General features: G+C 47.8%; 1 protein-coding gene across 2 annotated transcripts in view; it reads left to right on the top strand.

Moving 5' to 3' along the window:
* The window catches only part of LOC137538786 (uncharacterized), a 169,624-nt gene that overhangs the window by 135,796 nt on the left and 16,563 nt on the right, over window positions 1–17,265 (top strand). For both annotated transcript variants that reach the window (XM_068261106.1, XM_068261107.1), the window contains exon 10: window positions 6,479–6,796. In XM_068261106.1, the coding sequence (XP_068117207.1) occupies window positions 6,479–6,796 (318 nt within the window). The remainder of the gene's footprint in view (window positions 1–6,478; window positions 6,797–17,265) is intronic.

Genomic DNA, 17,265 nt, shown 5'->3' with positions numbered 1-17,265 from the left:
AGACCCCCCTGCCATGCAAAGCCGCCCCCCACCATGCAAATCACCCAGCAAAGACCCCCCAGCCATGAAAAGCCACCCCCCCCCCACCATGCAAAGTGCACAGCTAAGACCCCCCTGCCATGCAAAGCCGCCCCCCCCCCCCACCATGCAAATCACCCAGCAAAGACCCTCAGCCATGCAAAGTCGCCCCCCCCCCCCCCCCACCATGCAAAGTGCACAGCTAAGACCCCCCTGCCATGCAAAGCCGCCCCCCACCATGCAAATCACCCAGCAAAGACCCTCAGCCATGCAAAGTCGCCCCCCCCCCCCCACCATGCAAAGTGCACAGCTAAGACCCCCCTGCCATGCAAAGCCCCCCCCCCCCCCCCCACCATGCAAATCACCCAGCAAAGACCCCCCAGCCATGCAAAGTCGCCCCCCCCACCACCATGCAAAGTGCACAGCTAAGACCCCCCTGCCATGCAAAGCCGCCCCCCACCATGCAAATCACCCAGCAAAGACCCTCAGCCATGCAAAGTCGCCCCCCCCCCCCCCCACCATGCAAAGTGCACAGCTAAGACCCCCCAGCCATTGCAAAGTCCCCCCCCCCCCCCCCGACCATGCAAAGTGCACACCAAAGCACCCACAGCCATGCACAGCCCCCCAGAAAAGACCCCCCCCCCACCATGCAAAGCGCCCTCAGCAATGCAAAGCACCCCCAGCCATGCATCCCCCCTCATCTGTGACTAATCGCCACTGTAATTTGATCTCTCCCCCTGTCACCTGACTGCCACAGCAGAGCAGCTAATTTAAAAGCACAGGATGTTAACAATATGTCTGCTCCCAAGAAAGCAGGATGTAGACACACTGCAGATTTATTGTAGGATTTGCATCAGCTGTAACTAATAAATGCTTTTCTTTTAAAAAGATTATTATGCTGTTGTGTGTATTTCAGAGCAGAGAGGAAGTTCCCAGTGCCATTCATGGTGCTGGACAGGGCCCAGGATGTTCTGAGATTTCTGCGTTTTGGACTTTGGCCGACTGACTGGCCGTTTCTAGAACTGGCCGGCCAATGTCAGAAATTCCCAGCATTTTGGACTTTGGCCGACGTCAAATCGGCCAGTTCTGGAAACGGCCGGCCAATTCTAGAATTGGCCGATTTCTGGTTTTGGCCATAACATATATACTCACAAACACGGGTTACCCATAGGCAACCACTTTAAATGCAGGTGGGGAGCATTAGGACCTTACCCCACTCAGGTTAAGAAGTCGCTCTCTGCAGATAGTAGATGGGGATGCACCCCTCCACCCAGGGTGGACTAGAAGATCAGCAGAAACTCGGTATACAGAGGCGCCAGAGTAGAGTAAAACGTTTTAAAAACCGTTTAAAAGCAGAGGAGGATGTTAGGGTGGACTTACCTCCCTCTTACAAAAAAGAAAACTCACTCGAGTCTCAATAAAACAGAATTAACAAATAATTTATTCAACTCCTGTATACCGAGCTTTTGTTGAGTACTTTGCAGGGGTTCCTTGGCATTTTCCCACATCATGGAGGAAGTATAATAGAGCACATTATAATAGGGAACACTGTAAAAGTAAGCACAAAATTGTACTAAATGAGAGGCGCTGTAATAGGGGGGTAGTGAATTAAACAGCCTCACCTACTTTTAAAGACCATGCCTCCTTCAAAATAAATACAGGGGTTCCCCGAGATCAAAAAATTGTTTGCAGGGTTCCTTGAGATCCAAAAGTTATTTGCAGGGTTCTTCCAGGGTAGAAAGGTTGAGAAGGCTGCTTCAACCTGTTCAGGACCCTAGGCTTACACCCCACTAGTGCTAGGCCACTGCAGCTTTAAGGTCTCGCTGTAGGGCCATACAAATCAGCACACAAGGGATTCCCCCCCCCCTTTTCTGCCCACCAACAGAGATTTCTGTTGGTGGGCTCTGATCCCTGCTGGGATGTTTGTTTTTTATTTTATTTATTGGGGAGGGGGGGTTTCTAAATAAATTTTACTATTTTTTTTTATTTTTATTTTTTCAATACCCTCCCCTCCTCCCCCACCAGCCAATCCTAGCAATCGGCTCTCATGGACATCAGCCTATGAGAGCCGATCGCTCTCTGAGCCTCCCAGGGGGACAGCCGCGTGACACAGCTGTCCCCAGTACAGCTTTGGCGGTATTCACAGCGCTGTACAATGTAAATAGACGGCAGTTTTGCCATCTAACAGTCTCCTAGCAGTGATCGCCGCTGGGAGACTGGTGACGGAGCTCCGCTCCATCATTCAAGCAGAGATGCGCCCGCGATCTCCTGCAAAGCCCTGCCCCTGGACTTCACGCCAATTCACATTGAGCGTTCCTGGGGCTGCCGCCACGTTCATTCCAATTGGCGTGGAGCTGTCGGCAAAGAGTTAAAAGACCACTCCACGTGGTCAGGTTTTGGACTAGTCCATCTCCTCATGGGGGATTCTTAGGCCCCTTTTGCACTTAATCAGTTGCTCTCAGTTATAACTGAAAGAAAACTGATTTTCAAAGTAATGCTTATTGTCCAATGGCACAGTTCACACTATACACATTTTAACTGAAATATTTTTCACAATGCATTGCTACGGAAAACAAACATACTAACGCACATTAAGGCATACCAACTGGTTAAGTGTAAAAAGGCTCTAAGGCCCGTTTACACTTAATCAGTTGGTATGCGGTTTTTTTCTTCTCCATAGCAGTGCATTATGAAAAATCTTTCAGTTAAAATGCGTATAGTGTGAACTGTGCCATAGGAAAACAGGGGCATTACTTTGAAAATCAGTTGTCCTTTCAGTTATAACTGAGAGCAACTGATTAAGTGTAAACTGGGCCTTAGCGCCTGTTTCCACTACTGGCGGATTCTGGTTGCAGAAAAACTGACTCCAATGAAAGCCTATGTGTTACAAACCTATTTGACGCTGCTGCCGGCGGCGTTTCTGGGCAGCGGCGGAAGCCGCTTACTTCCTCTCCATCTGGCGGCACCCCCGGTTCAGAACAGCCTTTATAGGCTAAGGAGGCGGGTGTAAGGCATGTCGGATGACATAGTGGTCAGCTGACACTGGTTCCCGCAGGAGCGCTGCTGATTGGCTGGAAGTTCCGGGGGCGTGGTTCTGTACTCTACCTTGGTATTTAAAGCGGATCCGAGATGAAAAACTAAATATAACAAGTGACTTGTCTATATATCTTATCTAAAGTTTAGATAGTTTACACAGCAAATCTATCTTCAAACCACTTCAACAGTATATTAATATTTTTTCCTGTGATACAATGGGAGCAGACATGTTTTCTGCTTGTCACTATTACACTATTACACACACAGGCAAGCTTATCTGTATCTAGGCATGCTAATCTGCATATTCTGTGAAAACTCCACTCTTATCTCCTCCATTACACAGGCAACTGATCTGTATCTGCACTGCAGCTCTCAGATTGTGAAAACTCTGCCTCTGAAATCTATAGCTAGTAACACCTTTTTCACCTGCCCAGACTGAAATCCCACAATCCCTTGCAAGCGCCAAGGCACTCTGAAGAAGCTGTGGGTGTGGCTTGTTTAGTTTATAGGAAATTAGGGTATTAAAACAAAACAAAACAAGTATTTGGCTTGAGGAATGCCCTATAAACTATATGTAAGGAACACAATTATGCAAGGAGTAAAAGTTCATCTCGGATCCACTTTAAGTCCTGGATTGTCAGTTGTCCAGTGTCCGTTATAGCTATCAGTTTGCTGAGCGCTGGACCTTGCCTTACTGCTGTTCCTAATCAGAGCTATATGTATATATATATGCAGACACTGACGATATATATGTACTCTAGTTAGATCAGTATTGTATTTTGTATATTGTATATTCTCTGGTTATCTGCCTTATTCTCCTGCTATCTATCCTGTATATGACTCGGCTTGCCCCTCACTTTGATTCTGTCTCATCCTTCCTATACTGCAGTCATCTGATACTAGTTTATGATGTCGGCCTGTTTACAACTCTGTCTCTGCCTTGCTCTCGGTACCTCAGTTTCTGATACGTGTATGACCTTTGGCTATCCCCGACTTCCTGATATCTATATTATCAAAGTATCTAGTGTTCAGGCATTACACTATGGGTCTGTTTCTACTAAACGCAATTTTTCTGATGCAGATTTCCCATAGGCATTCATTGGAGTCAGTTTTTCTGCATCCAGAATCCGCCTGTCATGGAAACAGGACCATTGGGTTTTCTTTGTTGTCAAAAGCATTTTCTGGACGGTAGTTGCTAAGTCTAACTGCCAAAATAGTGTGCAAGTGAGTAGGGAGGCTGTTATCTCACTATTTTGGCAGTTAAACTGCTGTTCAGGAGATGCTTTGAAAACAAAGAAGACCCTGAGAATCCTCCATGAAGAGATGGCCTATTCCAAAACCTGTCGGTTCTGTCAGATTTTAACAGTTTTTTTGCTACAGTGGTCCTTTGAAGGGACTGTTATGCTGGGGATACACGGTACGTTTCTGTACCGTGTATTGACCAGCTGATCCGGCCAGCTGATAATATTCAGCTGGCCCGATCATGCCGCTCGATCCCCGCCCGCTCGATCCCCGCCGGCGGACAATGGCAGGGAATCGAGCGGTAATAAGGAAGCGCCGGCAGGGACGAGTGGCAATCGATCCGCGCGCAAGCGCGGACAAGCTGTGTATGCACGGCATAAGAGTTTAGTGTATCAATGCCTTTGTCATGTATTGCAGCCTCATTTGCCATGACTAGGGTTCCTAGGTTTTTACACCAAGTCTGTTGCTGCCAGATACAACGGAAAGGACAACTGTACAAGTCATGCTCTGGCCCACTAGCCAAATTCGGCCTGCAGAGCCATCAAATTTGGCCCGCAAGTGGTTTCCCACCTTACATTATGTTTGGCCCACTCTAGACCACCGGAGAAGCTATATTGGAATTGAAGTTCTAGATCACCAGGGCAGCTATATGGGGGGAAGAGGGGGAAAACACTAAACACCGGGCAAATGTATAGGGGAGGGAGGGCTCCACTAGACACCATGAAACTGTATGGGAGGAGGACCACTAAACACCAGGTAGCTGTATGGGGGAGGGAGGAGGGCATTTGACACCAGTGAACTGTATACGGAGTTGGAGGAGAGCCACTAGACACCAGTGAACTGTATAGGGCAGAGGTGCCCACACTTTTTCAGCTTGTGAGCTACTATTAAAAATTCGCATGTCAAAATTATCTACCTATGTACAATTTTAGGAACACAATTGTATATACAGAATGGAAAATGTAGTGTGGTCGGGATCTACCATGAAGCCCTTTGCGATTTACCGGTAGACCGCGATCTACCCAATGGGCACCCCTGGTATAGGAGATGGATTAGGGCCACTTGACACCAGGGAACTGTATAGGGGAGGGAGCAGTGCCGTGCCACTAGACACCAGGGAACTGTATGGGGAGGGAGGAGGGCAATTAGACACCAGATAACTGTGTAGAGGAGGGAGGGAGCCATTGGATGCCCTTTATAAGGGAAGGTGGTGGCCACTAGATATTGAGGCTAGTCCGAGACTTGGTCAAAGTGTTCATTTGTGGCCCACTTTGTATTTGAGTTTGACACCCCTGCTCTGTTGCCTCTTTCACTCTGTATGCTAAAAAGCTGCAAGCTTTTTCACAATGCCCTGCTGAAAGTTAAAATGTATCAGTTTTTCATTGTATTTTAATGTTTTGATTTTTTTCATGATGTTATCTTTAAGGGGATTTAAAAATGCGACTTTTGATGTGTATACAGTGCGGTCTTCTGTATTGGAACAAACTTTGTTTATATTCCTTTTTACTCTTTTGTCATGGCGTACATAAGACTTTTCTGTAGTTTTTAATTTTTATTGTTTGTTCAATGGCTTCATAAATTCTATATGGACAATGCTCCTTATAACACTTGTACAGTGATGTGAAAAACTATTTGCCCCCTTCCTGATTTCTTATTCTTTTGCATGTTTGTCACACTTAAATGTTTCTGCTCATCAAAAAACGTTAACTATTAGTCACTTAAAACTATTGGAGTTTTTTTTTCTCACTAAATAATAAAAACCATCATTTAAAACTGCATTTTGTGTTCAATTATGTTATCTTTGACTAATAGTTAACAGTTTTTGATGAGCAGAAACATTTAAGTGTGACAAACATGCAAAAGAATAAGAAATCAGGAAGGGGGCAAATAGTTTTTCACATCACTGTACAGGTGGATCAGGAAATACAACTTTATATGTTTACTAGTAAAAAAGCCTGCCCTTTATTATTAACAGGTGTTAGGCGACTGGCCTCACCCACGCACAGCCGCGATGCACCCAACTTGTACACGCCCACGACTCGTACAAAGCACAACAGACACACGGACATAGGGGACACAAGAGGATGCAGGGGCAGGGATATTATTATATAGGATTCCATGCTATGGTTTATATCTATAAGTCGAACTCTGGGAACTGACAATGAACTACATTCTTTTACAGAGAAGCCGCCCACATTATCGGACGTTACGGTGCGCCCAGTGAGGGTGAGAGCAAATCAGGAAGCCTCATTACAGGTCCTAGTATCGGGATTCTCACCCAGAGACATACAAGTAAAATGGTATAAAGGATTCAGCCAGTTTCCTTCCACTGCTGTGACATCATCAGAGCCACGGGTTGGAGAGGACAATCTGTACGCACTGACCAGCACCCTGACATTTACTCCAAGTCTCAAAGATGATAAAGTGTCCATGCGTTGTGAGGTCACTCACTCCGCCTCCAGGACCATCCGGGAGAAACATTATGTGCTGAATCTCACAGGTGAGCTCTCTCTGCATTGTGATTCTATTTACAGCACTGTGCTTAATGTGGGGACCTGTCAATGCCCAGAGTTGTATGATTATTTATTTTAGTTTTAGACCGTGGGGAAATGGGTTGCACACTTTGGGGAAGGAAGTTATTGTTGTCTGTTTTCCCATAGGAGACATTTTTACTGATCCTGGGATCTCCATGGTGCTTTTGTGAGAAAACGCGGAAAAGCCGCCGCGTGTGTCAAGAGCAAGGCGGCTGACTCCGCGTCCAGCGCGGCGGTTTGCGCGCATAGACACGCGTCTGGTAGTATGGTGGAATGTGGAAAGGCCGCCGCATGTCCTGACGGCAAAGCGGCGGTTTGCATGCAGCAGCATGCGCTTGGTGTGGCTGGGTCTGTTAGTGCACATAGGCAGATGGAGAGCTACGCACGCGCGGGCCTGAACTCAGGACCTTTATACCAGCTGGGGAAGTGTCAGCTGATCAGGAAGATCAGCTGATTCCTGCAGGACACATGATTGGCTGAGTGGCTCGGGCAGGGCGGCAGAGTCCAGCTACTATATATTCTGCTGCTTGTCAGTTGCTGGCTGTCTGCCTTTGCTAACACTTGCGTGAAGGCACTCAGACCTTAGTCAGATCCTTACAGTGTGTTTGAGCCAGAACGGACCTGGGAATTCACACTAAGCCAGAATTCCTTGTACTGTTATTAATATTTGTTAGACCAGTTCCAGGGTGTTGAGATCAAGGCCCTCACACCCCAGACTAGGAATACTGTGTATCTTCTGTGTATTCTCTTGCATAGTTCCAGGGTGTTGAGATCAAGGCCCTCACACCCCAGACTAGGAATACTGTGTATCTTCTGTGTATTCTCTTGCATAGTTCCAGGGTGTTGAGATCAAGGCCCTCACACCCAAGATTAGGGAACTGTATTGTCTTTGTGTTATATTCCAGACTAGTTTCAGGGTGTTGATGATCACGGAACTCACACCCAAGACTAGGTAATTGTATTATCATTTATGTTATACTCCAGACTAGTTCCAAAGGTGTGGATGATCACGGAACTCACACCCAAGACTAGGGAATTGTATTGTCATTTATGTTGTACTCCAGACTAGTTCCAGGGTGTTGATGATCACGGAACTCACACCCAAGACTAGGGAATTATATTATCATTTATGTTATGCTCCAGACTAGTTTCCAGGGTGCTGTGACTACGGACCTCACACCTCAGACTAGTATTGCTATTACTGTGTTACGTTAGCCCAGTTCAGGGCAATACCTTGCATATTAGCAGCAGGGCTTCCTGCAACCCAGTCTCGGTCCCTCGCCCAGGGGTCCACAGGCTACAGGAATATCACCCACTGTCAGGGGTGAATTCCTCAGGAGTCTTAGGCTGCCAGCTCCTCTGGTGGTCCCCACTCAGAGTTGTTACTGTTGCACCAAACACCTTTTACACTCTCTCAGGTGTCCAGAGGTTAGACATATCTGATTGTTGACGAATTCGCAGATCCTCAATAATCGGGTATATCTGTATTCTTGGGGATACTGCGGATCGCCAAGGATCAGATTCTCTCTCTGGTTGCTGACACCGATCGTTACAGCTTTCATGACTTTAATATGAAAACTGGAAGTCAGGCATTCTAACTTGTTTAGAGACTATATCACTTCCTGTCTGGACAGGAAGTGGTGGAATTTTCCACACATAGCGACACAGGACAACTGTCCAGAGTGTTTTGTTATCTGCAAAAATGAGAGCAGAAGATGCTCACTATAATCCAACTCACACTTCCACTCTACAACGCAGCCATACTGCACCTGTACGGTTAGTGCTAAGTTTGTGCCCATTTGTGATGCAAAAAATGAAGGTTTGTGCTGCTCTCGTTTTGACAATAAAATCTTTAAATTTCTCTAAAACAATAACATCACCCAGTCCCCGTACAACAATGTACCGACATGAAACGGGCATGGTTGGGATGGAGGGATGGCAAATGATGTAGCGGCTTCTCGTGAGCCAGAGGAGTGGGGAGAACAATGCACTCAGGGGTCGCTTGGGCTGCTGGGTCCCTATAGATCCACAGATCTTGGCACTAGTCTACTTGAGGGGACCCAGCAGGGAACCTCATAGGGAACAGTTCCCTAATCACAGCACCATCTACAGCACAAAGCCTTAAAGAGAACCCGAGGTGTTTTTAAAGAATGTTATCTGCATACAGCGGCTGGATCTGCCAATACAGCCCAGCCTCTGTTGCTATCCCAAACCCCCCTAAGGTCCCCCTGCACTCTGCAATCACCCATAAATCAGAGCCGTGCTGTGAGGCTGTGTTTACATCTGTAGTGTCAGTCTCGGCTGCTCCCCCGCCTCCTGCATAGCTCCGGTCCCTGCCACCATCCCTTCCCTCCAATCAGCAGGGAGGGAAGGGATGCAGACGGGGACCGGAGTTCTGCAGGAGGCGGGGAGAGCAGCAGACTGACACTATAGAGATAAACACAGCCAGCTCTGACAAGCTGTTTGTCAGCAGCGTGGCTGTGATTTATGAGGGATTGCAGAGTGCAGGGGGACCTTAGGGGGGTTTGAGATAGCAACAGAGGCTGGGCTGTATAGGCAGATCCAGCCTCTGTATGCAGATAACATTCTTCAAACCCACCTCGGGTTCTCTTTAAAGCATTTTGTTTTAAATACTACACTATATTGTTGCTCCTGGTGTATTTTGTCTCTTGGTCCCTGGAGTTCACAAGTTAAAGCCACCAAACTAGATGCAACCGCATCTTTATCATTGACAATCTTTACTACTCACTGTCATCTGATATGGCAAAGGCTGCCCTCTTATTGAGAGCACTGGAAGGGCCCATTCGCACTTGCAAATGAAAACACGATGCAATTTTTGCGTTGCAATTTTGCAGTGATTCAAAAAAATGCTACATGCCTCACGTTTGCATTTTATGCAAATCCGAAATGCTGCTCTGAGGATGGTACTGCAGATACTGCAGCTGCAGTCATACAGCCACTGTGTAACAAACGTAGAAGAGACAGCTGCGGTGAACGGCGATACCACCGCAGCTGCCTCCATCTCCCTGCCTAGTGATCTATCCGTGCCTCGGGCGTCTAGCACGCCGAGGACGGGTTTGTTTGCAGCACGTAGGGTCGCATTGTCGCGCGTACAGAAAGGACCTTTATGCGGGGAGGAGGCGCGTCAGCTGACCAGCCGGTCGGCTGACGTCAGAGGAGACGCTCCTCATTGGCTGATGAGAGGGGGCGTGCCGGAGGAGTCTCCTCTGCTTCTTAAGCCTCGCTGTATCACTTGCAACTTGTCTGCTGTTGCGAATACTTCGTGTTAGCGCTCAGACCTTAGTTAGATCCAGTGTGCTTTGATCCGGGAGGAAAACGGGGATTTCACACAAAGATAGGATTTGTTGATAGCTATAATTATAACTGAAATACTGTTTATTATCTGTGTATGACTCTTGCTTGTTCTGACCACTCCTCTGTTCTGTGATTCTGTACTTCTGCCCATCTGATCTTGTTGCTGACTCTGCCTGTTTATACCTTCCTGCCTTTGCCTTCTGATTTGGTACTGTATCAGTCTGTCTGTTGCCAACTCGGTTAGTCTGACTACTCTACTCTCACAGAGGGCCCTTGTTTCTGGTGAGAGGCTCTGTACTATTAGTGCCCACCAGCTCCTCTGGTGAGGTATAGCTAAACCTATCAGTACTACTGTTGCACCAAGCACTATACTTGCTATACATTAGCTGTCTGGTATACTTGTGTTATTGGTGATTCTGCAGATCACCATATAATCAGGTATATATCTGTATTATAGGTGATACTGCAGATCACCTGATAATCGGAACTCTGTTACTTGCTGACACTTATCGTTACAGAACAGCAGACCAAAAGTTTATGGACGCACTGTGTAGCTGTGAGGAAACGCGGAGAAGCCGCCGCGGGTACTAACAGCAGGACGGCTGAGTCCACGTTCAGCACAGCGGCTGGCATGCGGAGACGTGCGCCTGGCATCACGAGAGAACGCGGAAAAGCCGCCGCGTGTACTGACAGCAAGGCGGCTGTTTCCGCGTCCAACGCGGCGGTTTGTACGCGGCGGCGTGCGGTTGGTGTGGCTGGGTCTGTTAGTTCACATTGGCGGATGGAGAGCTACGCGCGCGGCCCAGATGTCAGGACCTTTATACCAGCAGGGGAAGTGTCAGCTGATCAGCAGGATCAGCTGATTCCTGCTGGACTCATGATTGGCTGAGTGGCTTAGGCGGGCAGCAGACTCCAGCAGCTATATATACTGCTTGCTTGCCAGTTGCTGGTTGTCTGCCATTGCAAACGCTTACGTGGAAGCATTCAGACTAGTTCCAGGGTGTAGAGACCAAGGACCTCACACCCAAGATTAGGGAACTGTGTTATCATTTGTGTTATACTCCAGACTAGTTCCAGGGTGTAGAGACCAAGGACTTCACACCCAAGATTAGGGAACTGTGTTATTGTGTTATTATTCAGACTAGTTCCAGGGTGTAGAGACCAAGGACCTCACACCCAAGATTAGGGAACTGTGTTATCATTTGTGTTATGCTCCAGACTAGTTCCAGGGTGTCGATACTACGGACCTCACACCCAGACTAGGGACTCTTTATTATTAGTGTGTTGTTGTTCAGACTAGTTCCAGGGTGTAGAGACCACGGACCTCACACCAAGACTAGGCATTATTTGATATCTGTTACTACCTAGGGAGCTATCTCTTTTCCTAAGGAGATAGCCTCCAGACCTGCTAGTGACATCCATCCTTCAGGTGTCACTCCCGCTCAGGTTCCTCCTACCTTCAGCCTGACTCCACCCCCCCTTGGAGTACCTTAGGCTGTTGGAAGGTTCCTGTGTCCTCAAAAGCAGTATTCCAGGCTGCTTCTGATCACCTGCTCTGCAGGTGCATATCTCAAAGTATTACTGTTACACCAAACACTCACTTACCTTAGGTGTCCAGAGGTTAGCAATATATCTGATTATCGGTGATTCTGCAGATCATCAATAATCGGGTATATATCTGCATTCTTGGTGATACTGCAGATCACCAATAATCAGATTCTCTCTGCGTGCTGACACCTCTCGTTACAGAATGGCAGACCAAACCCAAATGGACGCACTATATAGACATGTTGAAGTCCTGACCACCGCGGTAAACCAGCTTTCCAGGATAGCTTTGAACCAGCAGAACCAGATCAGTCAGATATTTGGGGCTATTCAGGAACTTCAATCTGCTATAAACATAGTGCGATCCCCTCTTGTTACAGACTTACGTATGCCTGTGCCCGAGAAGTTTTCTGGTCTCAGATCTGACTTTCGAAACTTTAAAAATCGAGTGTTGTCTTACTTTGAGTTAAGACCTAATTCTTCAGGTACTGTCGCACTGAGAATTACCTTCATTAAGACACTGTTGACGGGGGACTCTCAGACCTGGGCATATGGCCTTCAACCTGGGGATGGGACCCTGACTTCAGTTGAGGAATTTTTTAAAGCGATGGCCATAATTTATGACGATCCAGACATCGCCTCCACCGCTGAGCGGAAGCTCAAATTGCTCAGACAGGGTCGTAAATCAGTGGAGGTTTACGCCGCTGAGTTTAGGAAGTGGTCTGCTTCAGCGAGATGGGGAGAGTATGCCTTGTTAGATTGTTTTATAGCAGGATTATCAAATGAAATTCACGATGTGATGATTGGATATCCTGAGCCTGAATCTGTGGACCAGGCAATTTCTTTGGCCATACTGATAGATCGCCGTTTGCGATATCAGAGACAGATTCGAGGTAGAGATACTGGAAGGACTGTCTTACACGACTCTTCTCGGACTCCCTCACCCCCAGGCGAACCAATGCAAATTGGGTATACAGGGCTGAGTCTTGGGAAGAAGAGTCACAGGAGGCCAAAGAGAAACGCTTTATCTGGTTCGACTAGGCCAGACAAATGCTATCGCCTGGGATTAGTCAATACCATAGGTGAGCAGGTTTCGTCTCTGAACGATGGTCGGTTGTTCCTTCCCTGTTCGGTTACGTGGGAGGGTTGGACAGGGTCCGCAGAGGCCATGGTGGACTCGGGTTCAGCAGCGAACCTCATGGATTACGATTTTGCTAAAAGTCTGGGTATGCCTTTGTCTGCACCCGACCGGCAGATTTCGGTCACTGCAGTGGATGACTCTCCATTGCAGAGTGCTCAGTCTCTTTCCCAAACTCCCCTACTGTCTTGTTGTTTAGGGGCATTGAATGAAGAGAGGTTACGGTTCCTGGTCCTGCCAATGAAAAGCTCGCCTGTCGTTCTCGGTATGCCCTGGTTACAGCTTCACTCTCCGCTGATCGACTGGGCTTCAGGACAGCTACTGAACTGGTCAGCCCATTGTCATGAGCGCTGTTTGAAGAGAGTTGAGGTGGGTAATACCAAGATACAGGTCGGAGGAAAGGCAGGACAGAGTACAGAGTCTTCTAACGGATCCGTTTCCTCACGGTTACCTCGCAGGTATAAATCAGATGGCAAAAGCTCCAAAGCAGACGCTTCAGATAGGGGTTTTGGGCCCAAAGTCATTTTACCACTGAAAAAACAGGCTGACAAGAGTTCATTCCCTGTGTCCTTGCCTAAACCGGCGGTGCACGTGGGTTCCGCTCCCTCCCTCCCCATGATGGTTGGTCATTGGAGGATACAAAAAGCTATAGATTCTCGGCTTGAGTGTCCGGAGTACACTCCTGGGGGGGGGGGGGGGGGTACTGTGAGGAAACGCGGAAAAGCCGTCGCGGGTACTAACGGCAGGACGGCTAAGTCCGCGTCCAGCACAGCGGCTGGCATGCGGAGACGTGCGCCTGGCATCACGAGAGAACGCGGAAAAGCCGCCGCGTGTACTGACAGCAAGGCGGCTGTTTCCGCGTCCAACGCGGCGGTTTGTACGCGGCGGTGTGCGGTTGGTGTGGCTGGGTCTGTTAGTTCACATGGGCGGATGGAGAGCTACGCGCGCGCGGCCCAAATGTCAGGACCTTTATACCAGCAGAGGAAGTGTCAGCTGATCAGGAGGATCAGCTGATTCCTGCTGGACTCATGATTGGCTGAGTGGCTTAGGCGGGGCGGCAGACTCCAGCAGCTATATATACTGCTTGCTTGCCAGTTGCTCTTGTCTGCCATTGCAAACACTTACGTGAAAGCATTCAGACTAGTTCCAGGGTGTAGAGACCAAGGACCTCACACCCAAGATTAGGGAACTGTGTTATCATTTGTGTTATACTCCAGACTAGTTCCAGGGTGTAGAGACCAAGGACCTCACACCCAAGATTAGGGAACTGTGTTATCATTTGTGTTATACTCCAGACTAGTTCCAGGGTGTAGAGACCAAGGACCTCACACCCAAGATTAGGGAACTGTGTTATCATTTGTGTTATGCTCCAGGCTAGTTCCAGGGTGTCGAGACTACGGACCTCACACCCAGACTAGGGACTCTTTATTATTAGTGTGTTGTTGTTCAGACTAGTTCCAGGGTGTAGAGACCACGGACCTCACTCCAAGACTAGGCATCATTTGATATCTGTTACTACCTAGGGAGCTATCTCTCTCCCTAAGGAGATAGCCTCCAGACCTGCTAGTGACATCCATCCTTCAGGTGTCACTCCCGCTCAGGTTCCTCCTACCTTCAGCCTGACTCCACCCCTTGGAGTACCTTAGGCTGTTGGAAGGTTCCTGTGTCTTCAAAAGCAGTATTCCAGGCTGCTTCTGATCACCTGCTCTGCAGGTGCATATCTCAAAGTATTAGTTACACCAAACACTCACTTACCATAGGTGTCCAGAGGTTAGCAATATATCTGATTATCGGTGATTCTGCAGATCATCAATAATCGGGTATATATCTGCATTCTTGGTGATACTGCAGATCACCAATAATCAGATTCTCTCTGCGTGCTGACACCCATCGTTACAGTAGCCAAGTTGGGGCCTTGACCACAGCGGTGAATAATTTAACCGTGCTGGTCAATACCCAACAGACTCAGATCACCCAGCTGGCTGGAGTTGTACAGACCCTCCAGCCTTCAACTGCACCAGTGCAGTCCCCTTCAGTTGTAGAGTTAAAAATGCCTCTTCCTGAAAAGTTTTCAGGGCATAAATCTGATTTTCAGAATTTCAGAAATCGTTGCCTTTCTTACTTTGAGGTGAGACCCATTTCTTCAGGATCAGAGAGTCAGAGGGTGACCTTCATTAGAACCCTATTATCAGGGGATTCACAGACATGGGCATACAGTTTTCCTAGTGGTCACGAAGCATTATCTTCAGTTCAGGAGTTTTTTAAGACCATGGCTATCATATATGATGATCCCAATATTGCAGCCACTGCTGAAAGGAAGCTAAGGACCCTCAGGCAGGGACGTAACACAGTGGAAACTTATGCTGCAGAATTTAGAAGGTGAGCTGTGTCGGCTAGATGGGAACAGTTTGCTTTATTAGATTGTTTCTTAATGGGGTTATCTGACCCAGTCTATGATGTCATGCTAGCTCATCCAGAGCCCAAAACTGTCGATGAAGCGATTGCATTGGCGGTAAAGATTGATCGCCGCATTTGTTATCATAGGCAGACTCGTGGGAGATACTCTGTGAGGTCTGTTCCTCTCAATCACCTTCTCCTCCTCTGGAGGAACCGATGCAAATCGGACATTCAAAATTATCAGAGGTAGAGAAGAACCGAAGACGGTTAGAGAGACTCTGTTTATACTGTGCAGAAAAGGGTCATGTCGTACAGAATTGCCCTAAGAAGTCGGGAAACGCTGCCGCCTAGGTGTAGTTAGAGGTACTACCCTAGGCGAGACAGCATTACCTCTAACAGATAATCGTTTGCTCCTTCCTTGTTCTATCAACTGGGAAGGTCAAGGTTTTGTTCACTCATTTGTGGATTCGGGCTCTGCAGCCCTTGTATCGATTATCGGGGATTGAACAAGATTACCGTAAAAAATCGTTACCCACTCCCTCTCATTGATTATTTGTTCTCTCAGGTGACTAATGCAAGAAAACTCGATTTAAGAGGAGTATACAACCTGGTACGCATAAGGGAGGGTGACGAATGGAAGACGGCATTTAACACACCCGACGGGCACTACGAGTACCTTGTCATACCCTTCGGGTTGTGTAACGCTCCACATGTTTTCCAGGAATTGATCAATGAGGTGTTCAGAGAAGTCTTGGCGAGGTTCGTTGTGGTATATTTGGATGATATACTGATCTTCTCATCTAACCTGACAGAACACAGGGAACATGTAAAGTTTGTGTTGAAAAAACTTAGGCAGCATTCCTTGTATGCTAAGTTAGAAAAATGTCTCTTTGAAGTGTCTGAAGTTCCATTTTTGGGGTATATCATTTCTACCTCCGGGCTTTCTATGGACCCCGGAAAAGTCTCTGCCGTCCTGGAGTGGCCACAACCTGTGGGGTTGAAGGCACTCCAGAGATTCATAGGCTTCGCCAACTATTATAGAAGATTTATTAAAGGATTCTCTTCTGTAGTGTCACCCCTTACTAAGCTCACCAAGAAAGGGGCGGATACTTATAACTGGTCAGAAGCACACTGCCTTATCATCATTAAAGAAGCTGTTTTGTTCCGCTCCTATCTTGAGGCATGTGGATGTCACTCATCCCTTTATTGTGGAGGTGGATGCATCAGAGGTTGGGGTGGGGGCTGTACTGTCACAACATTCTGGTTATTAAGGCAGGTTGCACCCCCTCTTCAATTTTCTCACGTAAATTCTCCCCCGCTGAAAAAAATTACGATGTCGGGAACAGGGAGCTTCTGGCCATTAAACTCGCATTTGAGGAATGGCACCATTGGCTCGAGGGGGCAGAACATGTGATCACGGTCTATATGGATCATAAGAATTTGGAATACATCGAGGGGGCTAAGAGACTTACTCCCCGACAGGCTCGCTGGTCCCTATTTTTCTCGAGATTCAGATTTGTCATTACCTACAAGCCAGGTAGTAAAAATGTTAAAGCGAATGCCCTGTCTATATGTTTTGAGCCTGAGACAGTGCAGTAACCAACCCCTGAGAGCATTCTTCCAGAGAAGGTGGTCTTGGCGGCCACTGAGACTTGGGAAGATTGGTCCACCACTCTAGGCCCCTATCAACAAGATGTTCCCGAGGGGAAACCTGAGGGGGTTCTATTTGTGCCACTTCCCTTTCGTCTACAGATCTTGCAGTTATTTCATGCACACAAGAATGCAGGGCACCCTGGGGCTGCACGGACACAGGATCTGCTGTCCAGGTGTGTCTGGTGGCCATCCTTGGCTCCATATTGTAAGGAATTTGTGAGGGATTGTTCCATTTGTGCCAGGAACAAACCATCCCGTCAGGCTCCTGCGAGCACTCTGCAATCATTGCCAGTGCCTAGGGAACCATGGACCCATTTGTCAGTGGACTTTGTGGGGGAACTCCCCAGGTCCGAGGGTAAAACGGTCATCTGGGTGGTAGTCGACCGG

The sequence above is a fragment of the Hyperolius riggenbachi genome, chromosome 11 (assembly GCF_040937935.1).
Source record: "Hyperolius riggenbachi isolate aHypRig1 chromosome 11, aHypRig1.pri, whole genome shotgun sequence".
NCBI classification, from domain to species: domain Eukaryota; kingdom Metazoa; phylum Chordata; class Amphibia; order Anura; family Hyperoliidae; genus Hyperolius; species Hyperolius riggenbachi.
The sequence above is the reverse complement of the archived record's forward strand: the minus strand, read 5'-3'. Positions and strand labels throughout refer to the sequence as shown.